Here is an 18,941-nt window from a genome sequence, read left to right on the forward strand (position 1 = left end):
CTGTGAACATCACATGGATCTACTTTCGGAAGTGCTGTTATAATGTCTGGTTTTGAAAATTTGACATAAAAATATTTCTAGGTTTTTTTTTAATTTTTTAATCTACGAAAATTATGTTTAGTCCTATAATTTCATCCTGTCTCCATAACCCTAGATTAATAACACTGATGACAATGGAGAGGATGAAGATGACAGTAACTAACATTTATTGCCCAGTTACAGGACACCCGCCGCCGTGTTTTCTATAGACTGGATAAGCATCTGTAGCATAACAGCTTCAGAAACTTTCCAGACCTCAAATTGTCCTGCCCTAACACAAAGCAAAAAGAGATGGAAAAGCAGCAGTTCTCTTGACCTTGGTTTGGTTCATCCTTTGTTCTTTAGCCCTTGGCCTCATAGCACAGGGATGGTTGTTAACATTTGTGCATTTGAGAGGCATCTCACCAAATGAACTTAGATTTTGATTCTTAATTTTCTTTTTCTTTTTTCAATCTGGAACACCAAATACAGATCAAAGTTTTTTACCCACCGGGGAAGTTTCTCAACTGGGATTCTGGCATCATGCGTTTCGGGTTCTGGAGCACTGAAATAAGCAATATTAGAAAAGAGAGAATGCCATTGGTATAATCAAAGAACAAAGAAATAACATAACCCCATGAGTTATATATTTGCCTGGCAGGAGATGGTACAAAACTCCTAATTAATACATGCTGACTGAGAAGAGTACTTGAAGGATAGACACCAAAAAATTACGCATGGTTTTACCTCAAGAGAGGGAATTTGTATGTGGGGAAAGCGGGGAGCAGCCAATGTGCTAATGGGGTGTTTCATGATTAATATTATATATGTTATAATTTGAATCTTATGCAATGATATTACATTAATATTTTACTTGTATAATTTATACTAATGTAAAATGGTCAGGTACAATTTTTCTCAATATTCTAAGTTTATTCTTAATTTCTTTCCCTAATTATAATAATAATACATGTTCATCATAGAAATGTTGGAAAATTCAAAAAGATATAAAGAAATCAAAATCAGCCATCCTCCCACCACTCCTGATAATTACTGTTAACATTTTGTTGTATTTTCTTCAGGTCTATTGTCTATACACAGATACATTAACATGGGGAATGAGAGAGAGAGAGTGTGTGTGTGTTTAAATACAAAGTTGGGATCATTTCGAACCTGTGGTTTTCACTTAACACTGTAAATTATGAGCAAAATATTTCTCCCATCAAATGGTATACTGTATCTAGTCTTATTTCCAATAAATATCCATGGGAATCTTAAATTAATGTTCAATTTCTTCGTATTTGTATTCAACTTAAAGGAGAAAACAGCATACACTTATTCTGTAATGCGGCATAATTACCCTTTTCCTGATAAAGCTGGACAAATCGGACTCTTGTGGTTCTCAGCCACAACTCCACAAGAAGTACATCGAGTTTTAAATATGCTACCTGGAAAAACACAAGTTAAGCAAGACCAGAAATAGTATAACCAAGACCAATTGTCTCCATGTCCAAAAGAATACAAAACCATTTAGCTTTTACGTGTACATTTTAGCAAATGGGCCCACCCTAGGTATCATGGGAAATGTAAAGGCATGCAGTGCTACTGAACAAGCCGAGAGCACCTGCCCAGACTTTATAATCTGGAGGAAAGAAAGACGGGTGAAATAACTTACTACATGACTAAGGCGCTCTCAGATCACCTTGGAGGGATGTTTGGGTGGAACTGAACTGGTGAGTGGGGTAGAAGAAGGCAACTGACATCCAAGGGCACAATTGACTCAGTTCATGATTGATAAAGCTTTAATAGCTCGGGATGTGTTTACAGAATCTTAATTTCAACTTGAAGTTTGAATCTTTTACCCAAAACCAGCTCAATGAATCAATAATCAACTAATAAATGAAGAGAACAATTGTTAAAACTAGCCACCATGTACTGAGCTAAACCAATAATAGTGACCACAATTCGCTAACTATTCGCCACGTGCCCAGTGTTGTGCTGAGCGTGTCACACACTGTACTGGACGCACGTTGTTCCATTCTGTCCAGCGTTACTTCTTTGAGCAGCCATCGCTCCTCTATCCCATACCAAGCTGATGGAGCTGTCAATCACATCCCAAAATACAAGCTTGGGCACTCGTTCCAGACTGGTCCATTCATAGTACCCTATGCCTCCAGCGGTCGTGTTTGGTCAAAAAGGAGGTATGTGACCCAAGCAAGGCCATCCAGAGGTTTATCTTCTGAGGAGAAAGCTACGCTAGAGTGAGCCTGGAGCCACCAGGTGCTACCATCGCTGGCAGATCAACCGCAGAGGGAGAAGTGAGGTGAACTCCAAGAGTAAGTGAAGCTGAGGGAAGGAGAGGGAGCGGCAGGGAGGCGAGCCTGATGCTGACACCCCCTCCACCCAGGGCTCCTCAGTTGGGCGAGGCAATACACCTATTTTATCAGTTTTAATACAGCCACTTTGCCCCATGGTAACATCTCTGAAATTCAGATGGGCCCGACAGTTGTTACTGGCCCCATGACAGGTGTGATGTGGTTGAGACAGCCAGCGCTCGCACACACTTGTTGAAGGATAACACCAGCGACTGAAACGTGTGGGGACTTGGCTGTTATGCTCGGTGGCCTGACTGGACAAAGGCAGCCCCTGCATATTTCAGCTGACAAACCATTTAGGGGCCATTGGAGGAAGAAAATGAGTCCTGATTATAGAACCCTTCCATAGACACCTTCTGGGAAGATGAAGAAAGGCCCAATATCAAACTTGCAGAATGTGTGTCGGCAGCTTGGAAGAGAACGCTAGAGATAACAGAGGAGCACCCTCCTAGGGAATGCTGCCTCACTGACCCCCTTGATGGCACACAGATGCCACTGTGTGGAAAACAGTTATCGATGCCTCAGAGTCATTCAGGAGAAATATCTTGATCACTTTATTTTACTCATATTTTGTTTGGATAGTGACAAGTGTCTTCACTTTATTTCACCCATATTTTGTTTTTTATATGAGAGTGATAGAGTTGCTAAAAATATGTATCTAAGTAAATTTTAACAAGCCCTTTCTATAAGTATAAAATAATTCTAAGGGATAACAAAATAAGATATCATGGTTTAGGCAGATTACTTTCTTTCTAAGTATCACATTAAAAACATGATGCATCTTAAAACTGATGCATCTTCAATTTGATGAAAGGAAGGGCTTTTATTTTCACCTAATTTAGATGACAGTTCTTATCACTTGCAACCAAAAAAGTCCCAACTCATATGCATACATTATCTTATTTAATCCTCAAAATAACTAAGATAGGTGTATCCGCATTTTATACATGGAAAACGATACAGCTTACATTCTCACACTGCAGAGAAATGAGAAAAGCCATGTGGAAATGGCCCAGACCCAGCAGAAGAAGGTGCCAAAAAGACACTCTGTTAGTAGGTGGCTGACTGCTGCGGGAACAAAAGAGAAATGGGATTCAAACGAACAGTGCTTGGCTTTTATTATCAGGGTGACCACAGCCTAGGCAAAAATGGGCAACTTCACCACACACACACACACACACACACACACACACAAGCAACATTCCCCACTGGGTCACTATTTCTGGAAAGCCCACTATTAGACAGCATTCCTTGGGACTGAAGTTTTCTAGACTGTTAAATGCAAACGCTTCGGGGGAGAAATCCTTGTACACCCATTTATGCTTTCATATGAATGAATGTATTAGGTTTTTGGTGACAACAAACAGGGGAAAGGATTGAAAAGACAAGAGGGAAAAAGAGGGTGTCATCAGGGCAGAGAAGGGAAGCCAAAGGGACCCAAGACAAAATGCACGTGTCACAAACTTGGTGGGCTTGATACAGTGAAGGCCCCTGAGCTGGCAGCTCCCTAAAGGCTTGAGGGTTCAGCAGAAGCACAACCTCAGTGGAGCATGCCAATTGCAGGACAAAGGTAAAGTAAATTGATACCCCCAGGAATGCAGAGGTCCTTCGGGGCCAGCTCCTGCTAAAGCCCAGCTGCTCCTGTTTCCTTCAGCCCAGCTGGGCAGTGTCTCAGAGCACAACACCATTCAACAGAACTCCCCACGGAGGGGAACTGTGCAGACCAGCCCCTCCCCAGGGTAATGTGCACACCAGACACTGGGCATCTCGTCAAAATTCAGATTCTGATTCAATGGGTCCAGGTGTGAAACGGCAGGAGGGATGTTTTATAGTCTGGTTCCCCTCCCCATGTCAGGCTTAGGGTGCTCACCATGGATTTCCAGAAGGTTCTTGGTGCCAGCCTTACGGTGCAGCTCATCAATGTTTTGGGTGATGACCGTGACCCTGCGGCCCTGCTTGTGCAGCCGGGCCTCACACTCGGCAATGGCAAGGTGCCCGGGGTTCGGCTCCGCGCTCTGCATCAATTCCCGCCGGTAGTGGTAGAACTCCCACACCCGGGACGGGTTGTAGGCAAAGGCCTCAGGAGTGGCCAGGTCCTGGGGGTTAGAGAGGAGGCAGGAGTCAGGGAAGGAAAGAAGCGCAAGGGTTCCGGAACACAGGTGGGGGTGAGGGAAAAGGGGGCGCAGGCGGAACCTTGGGTGACCGCCAATCATGGGAAACACTTGCAGGCCCCTTTTACTCTAAAATGGAGGCAGGCAGCTTTGGGAGGGTGCAAGCTGGGACGTGTCCACTGTAGGTACATGCAGTGTGGCAGACACAGAGCAAGGGCCTGCGCCGAAGTCTCTGTCCCAATTCTGGGACTAACAAGGGACCTTGGAGAAATCCGTTTTAATTCCCCCAATTATAAAGCAGGTTAAATGCAATCTGTCCCATTTACCACTCAAGAAAGTTATTATGAACATGAAGTAAAGTAATATGCAGGAAGGTAATTTAGGCTGAATCTCCTTTTTCATGGTGTCTTGAAATATATAAAGTCAGTTTCATCTGTCCAGGAAAAAAGTGAAATTGCAAAATGCCCAATTGTGGTACAATGGTCATAGCTGAGAAACTCAGTTTTTATAACTGTAATTATAGTTACACACACACCACTACACGTAATTAAAAAAAAACAGTATATGTATATTAACAAAACATATAAAAGATATATTTTTAAAGTACAATTCCTCTTCTGGGAGAGACAAATCTCATCTATGGTGAACAGAGCAGCGCAGTAGCTGTCTAGGGCTGGAAGCCGACAGGAAAAAGGCACAAGGGAACCTTTGGTAATGGCTCAAATTCTGTATCTTGATTGTGACGGTGGTAGTATTGTGCATTTTATTTTACTGTAAAGGTCCCTGTCTACCTGGTAGTATTGCTAGCCTTCATCTGGGGAGTGGGTCGTCTACACCGTGGATTCTCTGCAGCGCTCCTGTACTTCCTTCTACCCTGCCCTCCACTTAGAACCCAAGTGGCCTGAAGCAGTTTACAGGTGGGACACGTGAACCTGGATATATGTGTCCCTGGAACGCAGCTGGAGTCAGAAACCTACTCCAGGGCGGCCAGTTGGCTCAGTGGTTAGAGCGCAGTGCTCCTAGCACTAACATCGCTGGTTCGATTCCCATGTGGGCCAATGAGCTGCACCCTCCACAACTAGATTGAAACCAACTTGACTTGGAGCTGATGGGTCCTGGAAAAACACACCGTTCCCCAATAAAAATTCTTAACAAATCCAAAAACAAAAACCTACTCCATTGACTTCTTTGCTTCCCCACAAGCTCTGAGCTGCTCTGACACGACTGACCACCCCTGTGGCAGCAACTCCTTACACGCTGACCCCTCACACCCTTCATCTCTAATTCAGGGACTGCTCTCTGGGCTCCTCTTCCTGGTGGGGCCCTCAGGGCCTCCGCTCTCCCCTCTCCCCTCCTTCACCTTTAAGGTAAAGAGGCCCTTGTCTGCATCATAGGCAGGGCAGTGGAGAGGTGACAAAACATCCTACACATTTGCCATCCTGAGACATTTAATAGAGGAAGGAAGGGCAGGTTCACTAACCCTTCATTTGGAACTCATGTATGGAGTTGAATAATTGAATTATTTGATTGCCTTCATTCAACCAACAAAGAGCTATTAAGTACCACGTGCCAGAGTTCTGGGAGGAGGCACAGAGCAATGAATAAAAGACAAAATGCCCTGCCCCCCAAACTAGGGATTTCCTGGGCCAGGGGAGGGGAGGAAGCCGGCTACAAAGAGCCTTGAGGGAGTTTTCCGGGGCACAGAAGTGTTCCATGGTGACCATGGTGGTGGCTACATTATGTATACATTTTTAAAAGTCATCAAACTTACACTTAAAATTGGTGAATTTTATTGTATGGCTATTATACTTGAATAAAAACTGAATTTAAAACAATCCATACCCCCGTAGAACTTACATTTTAATGGCCTTCATATAAAGTTTTGAACATTAAGCCCTAAGCCTTCAATAATCCAACTTTGGTTTTACTATGAAAAGTTCACAGAAACTTTAAAAATTATAATACTTAATTTCAGTATGTATAATAAATGAATTAAGCTAACCAAGGTTTTCTGATTCCACTTTAATTACTACAAGAAATATAACTGTTATCTGAATAAATGTAATCTATACACACCTGGAAAGTAAGGAGAGTTAGCTGCTTTGCTTAAATCTCAGATTTTAATCATACGGATACTGTAATGATGCCAAAATGAACAGGACAAAAGAGTCACGATTTCAAAACTTTGCTCTCTGGGTTTCAGGCATGAGCATAGGTTCTGAGTCAAACTCTGTTATGGTTTCATTTAGAAGAGCCTTTGAATGTTCTGGAAACATTACTCACCTGAGATTTCCACTTTCTCCAATAACCACCAGCTCCTCTGAAGGTTGGAAGCCCACTTTCAGCACTAATGCCAGCCCCTGAAAGGACGACTATGTGCTTTGCTTTTGCAAAAACCTCCCGAAAACTGGCCATATCTAAAGGGAGAGAATAAAATCTTTATTACCATTTGGATGTTTATATCCCATGTTAATTGTCCATACAGGTTCCCCCGCTAGCCGAAAGCAGAGCCTTCCTAAGAAATCTTGCATCAAGTGAAGAAGCCACTACCTTAGGACACACCTTGCTAATGGATGCAGAGTAAACGGAGATAGAGCCCAGATGCCCACAGACAGTTCAAAGCTCTGGGGCTTGATGCTGAGGTGTCGTGCCCTGAGAACGAGCTTGGCGGGGCCACTCTCCCTGCTCGGGGTGTGCGCTGTCTCTATAACTCACTGCAGAACAATTGCTGAACGTATTTTGTTTTTCACCTTTTTTTGTAAAAGCAAAAATCCTCTTTGGATTTCCTTCGTTTAGAGAAAGCAGGTTCAAATGTGGGTTTTTTTTGGTAATGGCGAAGTGGTATAGAGCAAACTTGAAAGGGCCTGGGGGATACCTGTAGTTTGAACTTGACCTTGCGTGAAATTATACTTTAAGATACCCAAATAATCATCATATCATGAAGACATGATCCATGAGCCTCCTGTTTGAGCGTACAGCATCTGAAGAAAGAAAACGGGCCTCAGGTGCACAGCACTGGCTCTGAATCTCAGCCTCGTCTCCACCCATTTGTGTGGTCTTTTGCGAATCACTGACCCCCTGCTCTCCTGGGTTCCCTCGGCTGTTGCATGTGCACATTTGTGTCTTTCCTAGAGCTGGGCTGTTACAACAATTAAAAGAGCCTAATGGATGGGAATGCATCTTCCTTCATAAAAGTAAAAACAAGCTTTTGCGTGTGTGTGTGTGTGTGTGTGTGTGTGTGTGTGTGTGTGCATGGACTGACCTCAGGCCCTTTGGACCCCAAAGCCTTCCTTCCTCCCCAAGTTCACTTGCCTTTGGGGATCTTGCTAATTCTAGCTTCTCTCAGCATCACTACCAACCTCAACTATGAACAAGTGCTCTGCCCCAAATCTGGACACATGACTTTCTTCTTATGGCTCAAATTAGAGTTGGACTTTTCAACAAGATGGCACCAGACACCTGGGGTAACAGAAGGGAACTGAACACAGAGAATAACACGCAGCAAGTAATCGTGGTTACTGTGCATGGCTTGCCCTCCAGCTCACAGGCTTTGTTCTGCACCTCCATGCACCCTCCCCCTGATCTCAGACCAACAGAGGCAGCAGCCGCCATTGAGTGAGGGCTCACTGCACCCCAGGCTCTGTGCTAAGTGCAGTACGTGAATCACAAGGTAGAGTTTGCCCCTAAACAAATATCCTCATCCCAGGATAGGAATGAGGAGTCCAACTCGGAACTGCCACTGTTTCTCCTGGGAGTCAGAGATTAGGTCAGGGCACAGCATATGGCTAAGAGCTACACCTTTCTCTCCCAGGCACTGTGGTGCTGCCAGCCCTCATACGTGGGATAAGTAAGTGAGGCTGTGCAAGCCCTCATATGTGGGATAAGTGAGGCTGTGCAAGCCCTCATACATGGGATAAGTGAGGCTCTGCAAGCCCTCATACGTGGGATAAGTAAGTGAGGCTGTGCAAGCCCTCATACGTGGGATAAGTAAGTGAGGTTCTGCAAGCCCTCATACGTGAGATGAGTAAGTGAGGCTCTGCAAGCCCTCATACGTGGGATAAGTAAGTGAGGTTCTGCAAGCCCTCATACGTGGGATGAGTAAGTGAGGCTCTGCAAGCCCTCATACGTGGGATAAGCAAGCAGGCCAGGCCTAAGCTGTACGGAGCTGAGCATGAGGGAGAAGAAAGACTCCCTGTCTGCTCTCCACCTGGAGAAGCAAGTCCCAGACCAGCACTGCCTATGGCCTGCCTGGGCCACTGGAGTGGACACCTTCTAGGAGTGGCCAACCTGTGCTAAAGATGAAGATTTTTGCAAAAGTGGAAGTGAGTCCCTCAGCTGATGGAGCAGGCTTTCTGGTCTTCCCCTTGGAGGCAACAGCAACAGAGGTTAACCCTTGGACTGAGTGAGCACACCCTAAGAGATAGAACCAGTGATAGGCAGGATGGAAGAAAGAAAGAAAGATAGGGGGTGGGGACTCAGAGACAATGAACTTAAATATTAAAGGGAACATGACTTCAATTTGTACCCCAAACTGGTACTTACTGAATGGCTCCCTCTAGGCAGGGATGGCACTTCCTCAGCCTCCTACGCCAAGAGCCTCCTCTAACGCCCGCCTAGGATACAGAATCTCAAAGAAGACTCCATCTCTCTTCCCTTTCCCTTTCTCTGTGACTAGTGGTAAGAATGAACAGTCAAAGTAGACTCTCAGAAACAAAGAAGCTCCAGCTCCTTCTCTGACCACATTCCCGGAGCTCTCTGGGATCACTTCTCTGGCAGCATAAGGCTCAAAGGAATGAAGATGGTTCACGCACACTGTTCCCTTTGGGTATAACCAGCCCAACTACCTGCCAGCCACAGGAACACGCTGCCTAAACTCACACCCTTTTGAGAGATAGACTTGTGTGAAAACTAAGGCCCACAAAAGCTGTCCAACCCGGAAGATTTCCAAAAAAGGAAACTCAGTCTGGGTAATTACAGAGTTTGTAGTCTGATCTAACCCCTGAAAGAACAAGATACTAATTACAAAAACGTACAAATATTTTCCTAGGAACTATTTAGGCAACTCCTGAGTTCAAACCCTACAAACATCCTTAGGACTTGAAAGTTCACCCATGAAACTTGTCCCTGCTCTAAAGGTCTTTTCTATCCCAAATGTAAACTCTGTCATCCTACTGACAAGTAGATTCCTAGATCAGAGTGACTTCTGTGAAGGGACCACTTTAAGCAGCTTCTAGAAACAAATAGAAAAGTCAACTCAGGTTTGGTTCTCGGAGAACAGGATGTAAGATATAATAATGTAAAAGTGGTGCAAAATCTCTTATTGACAAAAAAAAAAAAAAAAAAGACATTTCCTAACAGCTAAAGGAAAACACAGCAGGATGTTTTGCGGTTCCAAGCCCAGGCAGGCAACTTTTGGTCAAGTACACGCTCTCGGTGCCGCCACAGCCTCTAACAGCCTGTCCTGAAGAGCTGTGAATATCAAGGGATTGGAGCAGCTGAGTGGAACTGGGTTTAATATCATTCCTGAGATTGGGCCAAGTGGAAGGAGACGTTATTATGTCTCAGCAGACTCAGTGTCATAAAAAGTTATCCAAAAGTTGAAAAGGAGGCCAAAAGAGGTCAGCTTGGCCTTTCAATGCCATATGGAAGCACTGTTTAATAGGCCCACCTAAGCACCATTTATTATATAAATCTGTCAGACTCTATACTCATTATAGACGAAAGGCCCAGATATGTTAACTTATGGGTTTGCCTCAGGTAGAGATACAAATCATTTCTGTCCAGTAGAAAATTTAACCCCATATTAGCCTGTAGGACAATCACCAGGTTTCTTCTCCTGGAGAGAGATGAGGGGTTTAGAATACAAATCATGAGTGAAAGGTTTAAATGCAAATATTCTGGGAGAAGCAACAAGATGTCTTAAATGGATTGTGTCTCTGACCTGTCCTGGAAGTGGCTTTCTTAAGGAGAAAAGGACAGAGTGGCTTTCTCCAAAATCTTGCCCCATACCCAGACATCCCCCTCAAAGTGCAGGAACTTTCAGGTACTTCAAATTCCACTGGAGTTGAGGACACGGCAGACCTACTTGAACTTGGGCGAGCCATGGTTAGGCAAATCTTGGTTCCTTTGGCAGCAGGAGACTTCAGTCCACAATACAGCTGGGAAATTAATCTGCTGGGGACAATCTGGAATGGTCCCATCAGGTTTTCTTTGTAGTATTAATTCTTAAGATAGGCTCTAGAAAAATCACAAAAACAAATAGAAACAATCAGAAAATAATTGTATTTCTATACATATATACATGTATACGTATGTATGTATATGTCTATACAAGGTCGGACAATTAAGTTTGCAAACTTGTTGCAACAATGTTGCTAAACTTTTTTGATATCAGAAGGATTATTCGTTATGAATTTGTACCAACTGGACAAACAGTTAACCAAGTTTACTATTTGGAAGTGCTGGAAAGGCTGCATGAAAAAGTTAGACGACCTGAACTTTTCGCCAACAATTCATGGCTCTTGCATCACGACAATACACCAGCTCACACAGCACTGCCTGTGAGGGAGTTTTTAGCCAGTAAACAAATAACTGTATTGGAACATCCTCCCTGCTCACCCGATCTGGCCCCCAATGACTTCTTTCCTTATCCGAAGATAAAGGAAATATTGAAAGGAAGACATTTTGATGACATTCAGGACACCAAGGGTAATATGAGGACAGTTCTGATGGCCATTCCAGAAAGAGTTCCAAAATTGCTTTGATGGGTGGACTAGGCACTGGCGTCTGTGTATAGCTTCCCAAGAGGAGTACTTCAAAGGTGACCATAGTGATATTCAGCAATGAGGTATGTAGCACTTTTTCTAGGATGAGCTCGTGAACTTAATTGTAGACCTCGTATATATGAATGCCCTTAACAAAAATTTTCAGTAACAGATCTTGATGGTATTCAGCCTCTAAACCAGTTTTCAATTTGTGTTCTCGGTCACACCTAGGTGACCTAGAGCAGTGCTTCTCAAAGTGTGGTCCCCAGACCAGCAGCAACACCATCCCAGATCTTGTTAGAAATGCAAAGTCATGGGCTCCACCCCAGGCCCACAGAATCAGAAACTATGGGGGTGGGGTCCACATCTGTCTCCAGGTGATTCTGATAAAGGTTAAAAATAAACATCTAGAAGATGAGGCTAGAGTTTCAGAACCATTGCCTTAAAGGTTTGGGAAATGATTAGATGTGAGAATTCATTTAAAAAACAGGTTCTGCTGCTTTTAAAAAGGTATGAAAACCACTGGCCTCTCAACTTTTGCTTAAGATACAGTTTCTATGAGAATGTAAATCCTGAGAACTGAACTAGGCAGGAAAGATATGTGTTATGATAACAAATAGGATAAAGATGTCATCATGTAGAAGAAACTGTGTCTTAAAGCACATTTAGTAAATCTTTATCTATCCATGAGGAATTTTATAAAAGAAAAACAGAGACAGAGAAAGACAATATTTGGATCAATGATATCAAAAGGGTAATTGGCAGAGCTGACTTCTATCTAGTGGATCAAACTGTTGGAAGAACTCAGGACTAAAGGTCTGTAGATCAGGAAAAACAGAAAAATAACGCATTTCCCAGAACTTTGCAGTCCTTCTGGAGGACAACTGATCAAAATTACAAATGCGTTTTCCCTTTGACCTAGCAATCCCAAGTCTGAAAATTTTTACAACAGTGAGACTTGCACACATTCAAAATGACACATCTTTAGACCACTGTCATTAACAGCAAGAGACTAGAAACAACCTAAATGTCCATCTGCTGGGGATGAGTTCAATAAACAATGGCACATTCACAATATGCAACATGGCTGCTATAAAAAAGAATGTACATATTTACTTTACTTACATGACATTCTGGAATAGACAAAACTATGGGGACAAAAAACATATGAGTGGTTGCTCAAGCAGGAAGGAATGAATACACAAAGGGGCATGAGGGGATTTGAGGGGTGATGAAAATGCCCTCCTACATCTTGATTATGTTGGCGGTTACATGATTGTGTCTGTCAAAACCCAGCGGACTCTACATTAAAAAAGGGTAAATTTTACTGCATGTAAACTATAAAACAGTTTACAAATCAAAAATAATAGGTATAGGGTTTCAGTTTTGCAAGACAAAGAATTCTGGAGATTGTTTACACAACAATGTGAATGTGCTTAACACTCCCGAACTATATCCTTAAAAATGGTTCAGATGTAAATTTCATGTGTATCTCACTACAATTAAAAAAACATGCGAACCAAGTTTAATTAAATGTGATTTGCTGGTTGATTTCGTTTTTATAAGCAGACAGCTCGCTGGCTTCAGAAGTGAGTGTCGGTATCAGCAGAACAGAGGCTATTCAGAGAGGTTAAAAATAAACATCTGGAAGATGAGGCTCAAACACCTGTTAGTGCCAAATCAGATTATTTAATTCCATAAATTATTCTGATGTTCAGATTCCACATGTTAAAAAAACAACAACAACAAAAACCAGCATGAAGACATTCTCCCTAATCTGACAGAGATCTCCAGATTATAAAGTTGAGGGGGGGAAGTCAGGTGCAAATAGTGTTGTGTGCAGAAAGGGAAGGGATATGAGCATGTACCACAGTACTGATTTGTACTTAAAAAAATAGAAGAATTTCCAAGAAATTAGTAAAAAAAAAAAGTTGGGGGTGGAGTGGGAAATAGGCTATATGGAGACAGGAGTGGAAGCAAGGGTTTTCAATATATGTGTTTGTATGTTGTTTGCATGGTCAGTGCCCCACAGCAAAGACCAGGAACACACCTGTAGAGGGGCACGTGGCAAGGAGAGAGAAGCAAGCCATGAAGAACTAACTGTAGGGTGCCTCAGTCACAGTGTGAGACAGGATTATAGGATTTGGGCTTGTGTTAGAGAAGGTTGGCAGGGTTCCAGGGAGTGAGGCTTTATTCTGGATTGGATGCTGTCAGGAAACAGGATACCTTGATTGGATATGTTAGTGAATCTTATCTAAAACGAGGAAGAAATGAAGTGAGGCGAGAGCTTTGATTAGTCAGGAAACAGCAAGCCCTGGTATTAAGCCAGGATAGAAGGATGTTCTGTCATTTTTGTGATTTGGATATGTTCTTGCTTTTGTGTGGGTTCAGACCTGTGTCAGAGTTATCTTATTTTTGTCCCGATTCACCACGGCCACAGGGTAGCTCTGTCTGATGTTAATGTTCTATGAAATTACATAGGTTCAACAGAACACCAAGGCCTACTGGATAGTGCGAGGCCAAAAACTGGAAGCAAATCAAGTGTCACCAACTTATAAATGGGTAAACACACTGTGGTCCTTCCATACAATACAGTTCGGCAATTAAAAAAACAAAACAAAACAAATTGCTAACACGTATAACAACATGGATGAATTTCTAAAGTATTATGCAAAAGTAACGTGCAGTAGAAAAACCTGGCAGACACTACCTTAACCAAGTGATTGAATTTAACACCCGCAGTAATAAGACATACCGACTTCATCTACCTCCTGATAGGATGCAGTGAGGAGGGCAAAATATCCCTTGTGTGGTATTTTTCCCCAAAATGTATTAGCTCAATTTAAGAAAATATCAGACAAACCCCAATTGAGGGGGCATTCTATAGCAAAAATGGCCAGTACTCTTCAAAAAAGTGATTCAGGTTATGAAAGATAAAGACTGGGGACTTGTACCAGGTTAGAGACTAAGAAGAGAGGACAACTGATACAATTGGATTGGATTCAAGACATGAAAAGGATCATTAATGGGAGAACTGGAACAATTGGAATGAAGTCTGCTCATTAGTTAACAGTACTGTTACCAGTGCAAATGTTCTGGTTTAGAGCATTGTACTTTAATTACGCGTTAACCTTAGGGGAAATTGGGTAAACAGTATATGGGATCTCAGTGTACTATTTTTGCAACATTCTGCAAACCTAAAATTATTTCAAAATAAAGTTGCTTTCTTCAAAAAAACAAAACCAAACCATTATGCTGAGTGAAAGAAGCCAGACCCAAAAGGCTACATACTGTTTGAGACCATGTATACGATATTCTGAAAGGGCGAACCTATAGGTACAGAAATTACCTCCGTGGTTTCCAGGGACTAGGGAAAGGAGGCAAGGATGGCCAGAGAACTTTTTAAAAGCAATGAAAAATTCTATGTCTTTATTTTGTGGTGGTTTTTCAAACCTCATAGAACTTCATAATAAAAAAGGGTGAATTTTATACTATATAAATTGTATTTCAATAAACCTCATTTAAGAAGCACGTCAACAAATTTTCATTGTAACCTGTCTCCACTATAATTAAAAAAAACAAAACAAATAAAACTGGACATGTGAAGAAGTTTGGAATACTGACAAAGAGAAAAATGGTGTAGTATTGGTTTCCAGAACACCTCAGGAGACAAGAACCTCTGGCTGCCTGAAGCCATTTGTGCAGAGACCGCAGGTCAGAGCCAAAGGGAGTGCCAAAAAGGCCGATGGCGACTGGCTGCCAGGGAGAGAAGGTGAGCAGACTCAGACGCCACAGCAGCCCAGGACAGTCACTCTGGTGAACAGCTTGCAGATGCAACAATGGGGATGCCCTACCATCATGAAAATCACCCCAGTGCTCTATTTAAAAGAAGCTGGAGGAAAATGGGTTGGTATGATTTTCAACCAGCATGGGTATGATAAGCTTTTGACAATTTTAATTTGTTTGGAAAAATTATTTGGAATATCTCAGTAAGGGATAAGTGAGGTATTACTATAGTTTGGTTTGTTATTTTAAATTATGGAAAAATTTAAACATTGAAATAGTATGTGAAATAGAATAGTATATGAACACTTATGTTACCATTGCTTAGTGTCAACAATTATCAAAAGGGAGTTTTCTCAGATCAATTTGTGGTGTTAAGATATTGTCACAGACAATATTCTCAAACCTGCGCACCTTGAAAACTGAAGATTAAAATACCCAATACTGCCTAACTTTACTAAAAGCTCCTTACATGCTGCATGAAGTTACTTATGCTATCATTTTGAGCTTAATATGTATCTTCAGTTATTTCTCTCAAAGATGAAGATGTTTGATTCCACTGTTGCTTTCTATTAGTTTAATTTGGAGACATCAATTTGATCCAGAAAATTCTTTTCTTCTTCTGCTGATATTAAATGTTAGCAAACATTCCCATTTATTGTCAAAGAATTCTGGATGACGCCTGAATAAAACGTCACATTGTTTCTCAGAAGTGAAGGTAGCATTTTAAGTTCTTAAAAATTTAAAAGAACTTAAGAATTTAAAATCCAGAGGTGTGGACCAAAAAGAGGTTCTAGTAAAATAACCTCACAGGGTGATCGGATCATAAATTCCTAACTGGATGGGTAATCACGCCCCATGCATATAAATTTTTATTAAAAGGTGTTTTTTTTTTTTTTCCTGGAAGCAAGCCCTGCCCATTGTTTTTATACGTCTAGGTAAACATACCTTTGAAATAAGCCATAATCACCCTCAAGAGAGCAACATAATCGTGTTCGTGTAATCTTCCTTATAGTCCCTCTTTAATTTCAATACATAAAAGAAACCAAAACTCATTCTCTGGTACATTTGAGATCTTGCTTCCCAACAATGTCGGCCATTCTGGCTCAAATAAATTCTTATAAAAATTCCCTACAGGTTTGGATGTTATTACATCGACAGAGGCATTAACATAAATCAGCTGACTGTACTGCTCTACTCACAGCTCTTCTGCCTGAGGTTCTAAAGGATGGGTCTTCTGCTGGGCAGCTGTAAATAAAGGCAAATCATCCTGTTCTGAACATGAGGGTTGGATTTGTTGCTAATTATAAAGAGTTGACAAAAATTGGAGACTATTAAGGAATTTTTAATTGTAGGATTGACAGATTAGGACTTGTTATTATCTGGGTAACATTTTTCATCTAAGTTTTTCTATTCAAATGGTTTCATTATTGAGTAATAATAATTACTTTCACCATAACACTGAACGCAAAATAAAATAGAAAAAAGTTTTACTTGCTCATCTTTGAACATTTCCAAAAAACAACTAGTTTCTAGGTTCTTTGCCTAGGCAATGCACTCAGCAAGTTTTTTGGAAGATAGCTTTAGTTCTCATTTTATGTGAATTATAATGTCTAGTGACATACATATATATTTTATACATATGTATGTATACACTCATGGATTGTGTCCAATTAAAATGCTCTTTATAAAAATGTATTTTTTTCCAAATCTTTCATCATACTAATTTATTAGTGGAATCTAAGTTTTCATGTCTGTTTGAAGAAATGAATCAGTGAGAAAATTTTTACGAAACTCCTTCTGCTGCCTGTTTTATTAGTCAACATTCACATTTTTTTTAATGAATGTGGGAATTATTTTGCTAAATTTTCCATCAATTTACAAGATATTCTGCATTTCTCTAGTAAATGTGAAAACAAAGTAGAGATTGAAACCCAATTTTCACGTTTCTGTCAGTGCCACCTGAAATGTATTTCCAAGCTCGCAAATGCTCAGAACATAAGACTATTTTAAAGATGCTACCCCAAGTATTTATTGGAAGCATTGTCTGTGCCAACATTTATAGGAAGTTGGGTGGGGTAGGGTGGGGGATGGGGGTGGTTGGTTCTACCTTCCACAGGCTTTCAATCCTGGTCAAGTGTTAAAAGCAAGTTTTTGAAGGGGGCTGAAAAACAAAAAGGCCCGCATGGTGCTGAAGAAAAGAGAACTCAGGTTATCAGGCCCAGAAGCCCCTAGGGCTGAAAGCTGCCCTGGGTGAAGCCACCCATTATTCTGCCTTGAACTCATCTTCAGAGAGGGAAGACAAGCCTCAGGGGAGGAAATAAACTCATTCATCAAACAGTCTTTGGGAGCTTTCTGGGTGCAGAACAAATTCCCAAACAATTACTCTGGCTGAATGGCAGTCCCCTGTTTAACCAGGCTTTCTTGTGAAACCTGAACTGGGGAAAAAAAAATACCTGTGAAAAAACGGGCAACGTACCAATTCTGAAAAAGACAACAAACGAAAGGTTGTATTAGGAATTCGAGAAAAAAGCTTCAAAAATCATTAATTTAAAATACATGATAAATATATTACAAAGGAACTACAAAAACTTACACAGGTGTTCAATAAATAATTTTTGAACACCTACCAGCTAAATTAATGCAATGCACCAGTCCCCAGCTACCAACACTCATTTCCCTCCCTGTTCTACCATCTGCTCTTGTCAAGGTCACCAGCAACCTTCACCTTGCTAAACCTTGATCATGTCCAGCTTCTGGCCCATTTTATCACCTCTCGGGGAAACTCTTGCGTCTCCTGGTTTTCATCTTAGCTCTCTGAGCCCCCATCCTCCCAATGCTAGGCTGCAATCCCCCTTCACTGTTCAACAGCCCGGCTCCCACCTCATACAGCCAAGCATGAGCTCCGGAACGTCCCCACACCTTCAATCCACGAAGCCTTAGGGCACCACTCCCCGTGGCCCTGGCTTCTCCCTTCCTCTCACGTCTGGCACCCTACAGCCAGGGTAGTCAGGAGTCCTAAAGGCTGCACCTTTAAACTACATCCCGAATCAGACCCCTCCTCCCACGCCACAGCCACCACTGTGGCCCAGGTCCCCATCATCGGGCACTCGAGATGCTGCAATGGCCAGTGACTACTCAAAGGGGGTGCTCTACTGAGCCCTCCCGGGACTTGCCCTTCACAGCGGCCCACCAGGCCCACCTGCTCCCGCTGCGTTACTTTCCGATCGCGTTTCCTCCCCCGCCTCCCTAGTCTCTCCGGCCGCAGCGTTGGGCCCAAAGACACTGAGCCTCGGGGCTCCGCACATGCGGCCTCGGCCCGGGGAGCTTCTGAGGTCCTCGCGCAGAGGCAGGGCCCGCTCCCCTCCGCCTTCTCCCCTCCCCCTTCGCCCCGCCAAAGTCCCCAGAACCGAACACCCGCAAGCGGCTGGGCCGCGCAAGCGCGCCGCGCAGGGGCCCGCCCACCGCCAGGCCCGGGCCGGCACTGGGCTGTGCGTGCAGCCTCGCGGGAGTGCGCGCGTGCTCGGCCCGGACCCCGGGCGGGAGTCGGAGCTGGCCGCGGGGACCCGGCGCCTGGCGGAGACGCACCTGCAGGAGGCGGGAACGACGGCGGCGGCCCCGGCGCGGGGGCGGCACGAGGAGGCGGCGGGGGCGGGGGCGGGGGCGGGGCGGAGCTGCCACCTGACCGGGCTGCCCCGGCCCCTGCCGGGGACCCAGACCTGACCCGGCACCAGAGCGGTGTGGGCAGTTCCCTGGTCTTGTTCATCATTGGCGTTTGTTACTTTGCTTTTCTTTCTTCGCGGGGACCGCGGAGCGGGGAGGGCGCAGCGTCTTGCCTGGTCTTTGTGAGCTTCCCAGGTATGTTGTGTATTACTACGTACTTTCCTCCT

The 18,941-nt window shown here is 43.1% G+C and overlaps 1 protein-coding gene across 5 annotated transcripts in view; it reads right to left on the reverse strand.

Moving 5' to 3' along the window:
• SIRT5 (sirtuin 5) overlaps nt 1-18,717 on the reverse strand; it is a 34,233-nt gene extending 15,516 nt beyond the window's left edge. For 2 of the 5 annotated variants that reach the window (XM_019742978.2, XM_074335208.1), the window contains exons 1-6: nt 18,254-18,420; nt 10,590-10,741; nt 6,788-6,921; nt 4,264-4,489; nt 1,379-1,466; nt 530-583 (exon numbers count right to left, since the gene is read on the reverse strand). In XM_019742978.2, coding sequence (XP_019598537.1) covers nt 530-583; nt 1,379-1,466; nt 4,264-4,489; nt 6,788-6,921; nt 10,590-10,704 — 617 coding nt within the window. In that variant the 5' untranslated portion in view covers nt 10,705-10,741; nt 18,254-18,420. Of the gene's footprint in view, nt 1-529; nt 584-1,378; nt 1,467-4,263; nt 4,490-6,787; nt 6,922-10,589; nt 10,742-17,973; nt 18,125-18,253; nt 18,422-18,639 lie in introns of those variants that run through there. The other 3 variants (XM_074335206.1, XM_019742977.2, XM_074335207.1) reach the window with 3 other exon arrangements.
• Between the last annotated feature and the right edge of the window lie 224 nt (nt 18,718-18,941).

The sequence above is a fragment of the Rhinolophus sinicus genome, linkage group LG06, assembly GCF_036562045.2.
Source record: "Rhinolophus sinicus isolate RSC01 linkage group LG06, ASM3656204v1, whole genome shotgun sequence".
Lineage (NCBI taxonomy): Eukaryota > Metazoa > Chordata > Mammalia > Chiroptera > Rhinolophidae > Rhinolophus > Rhinolophus sinicus.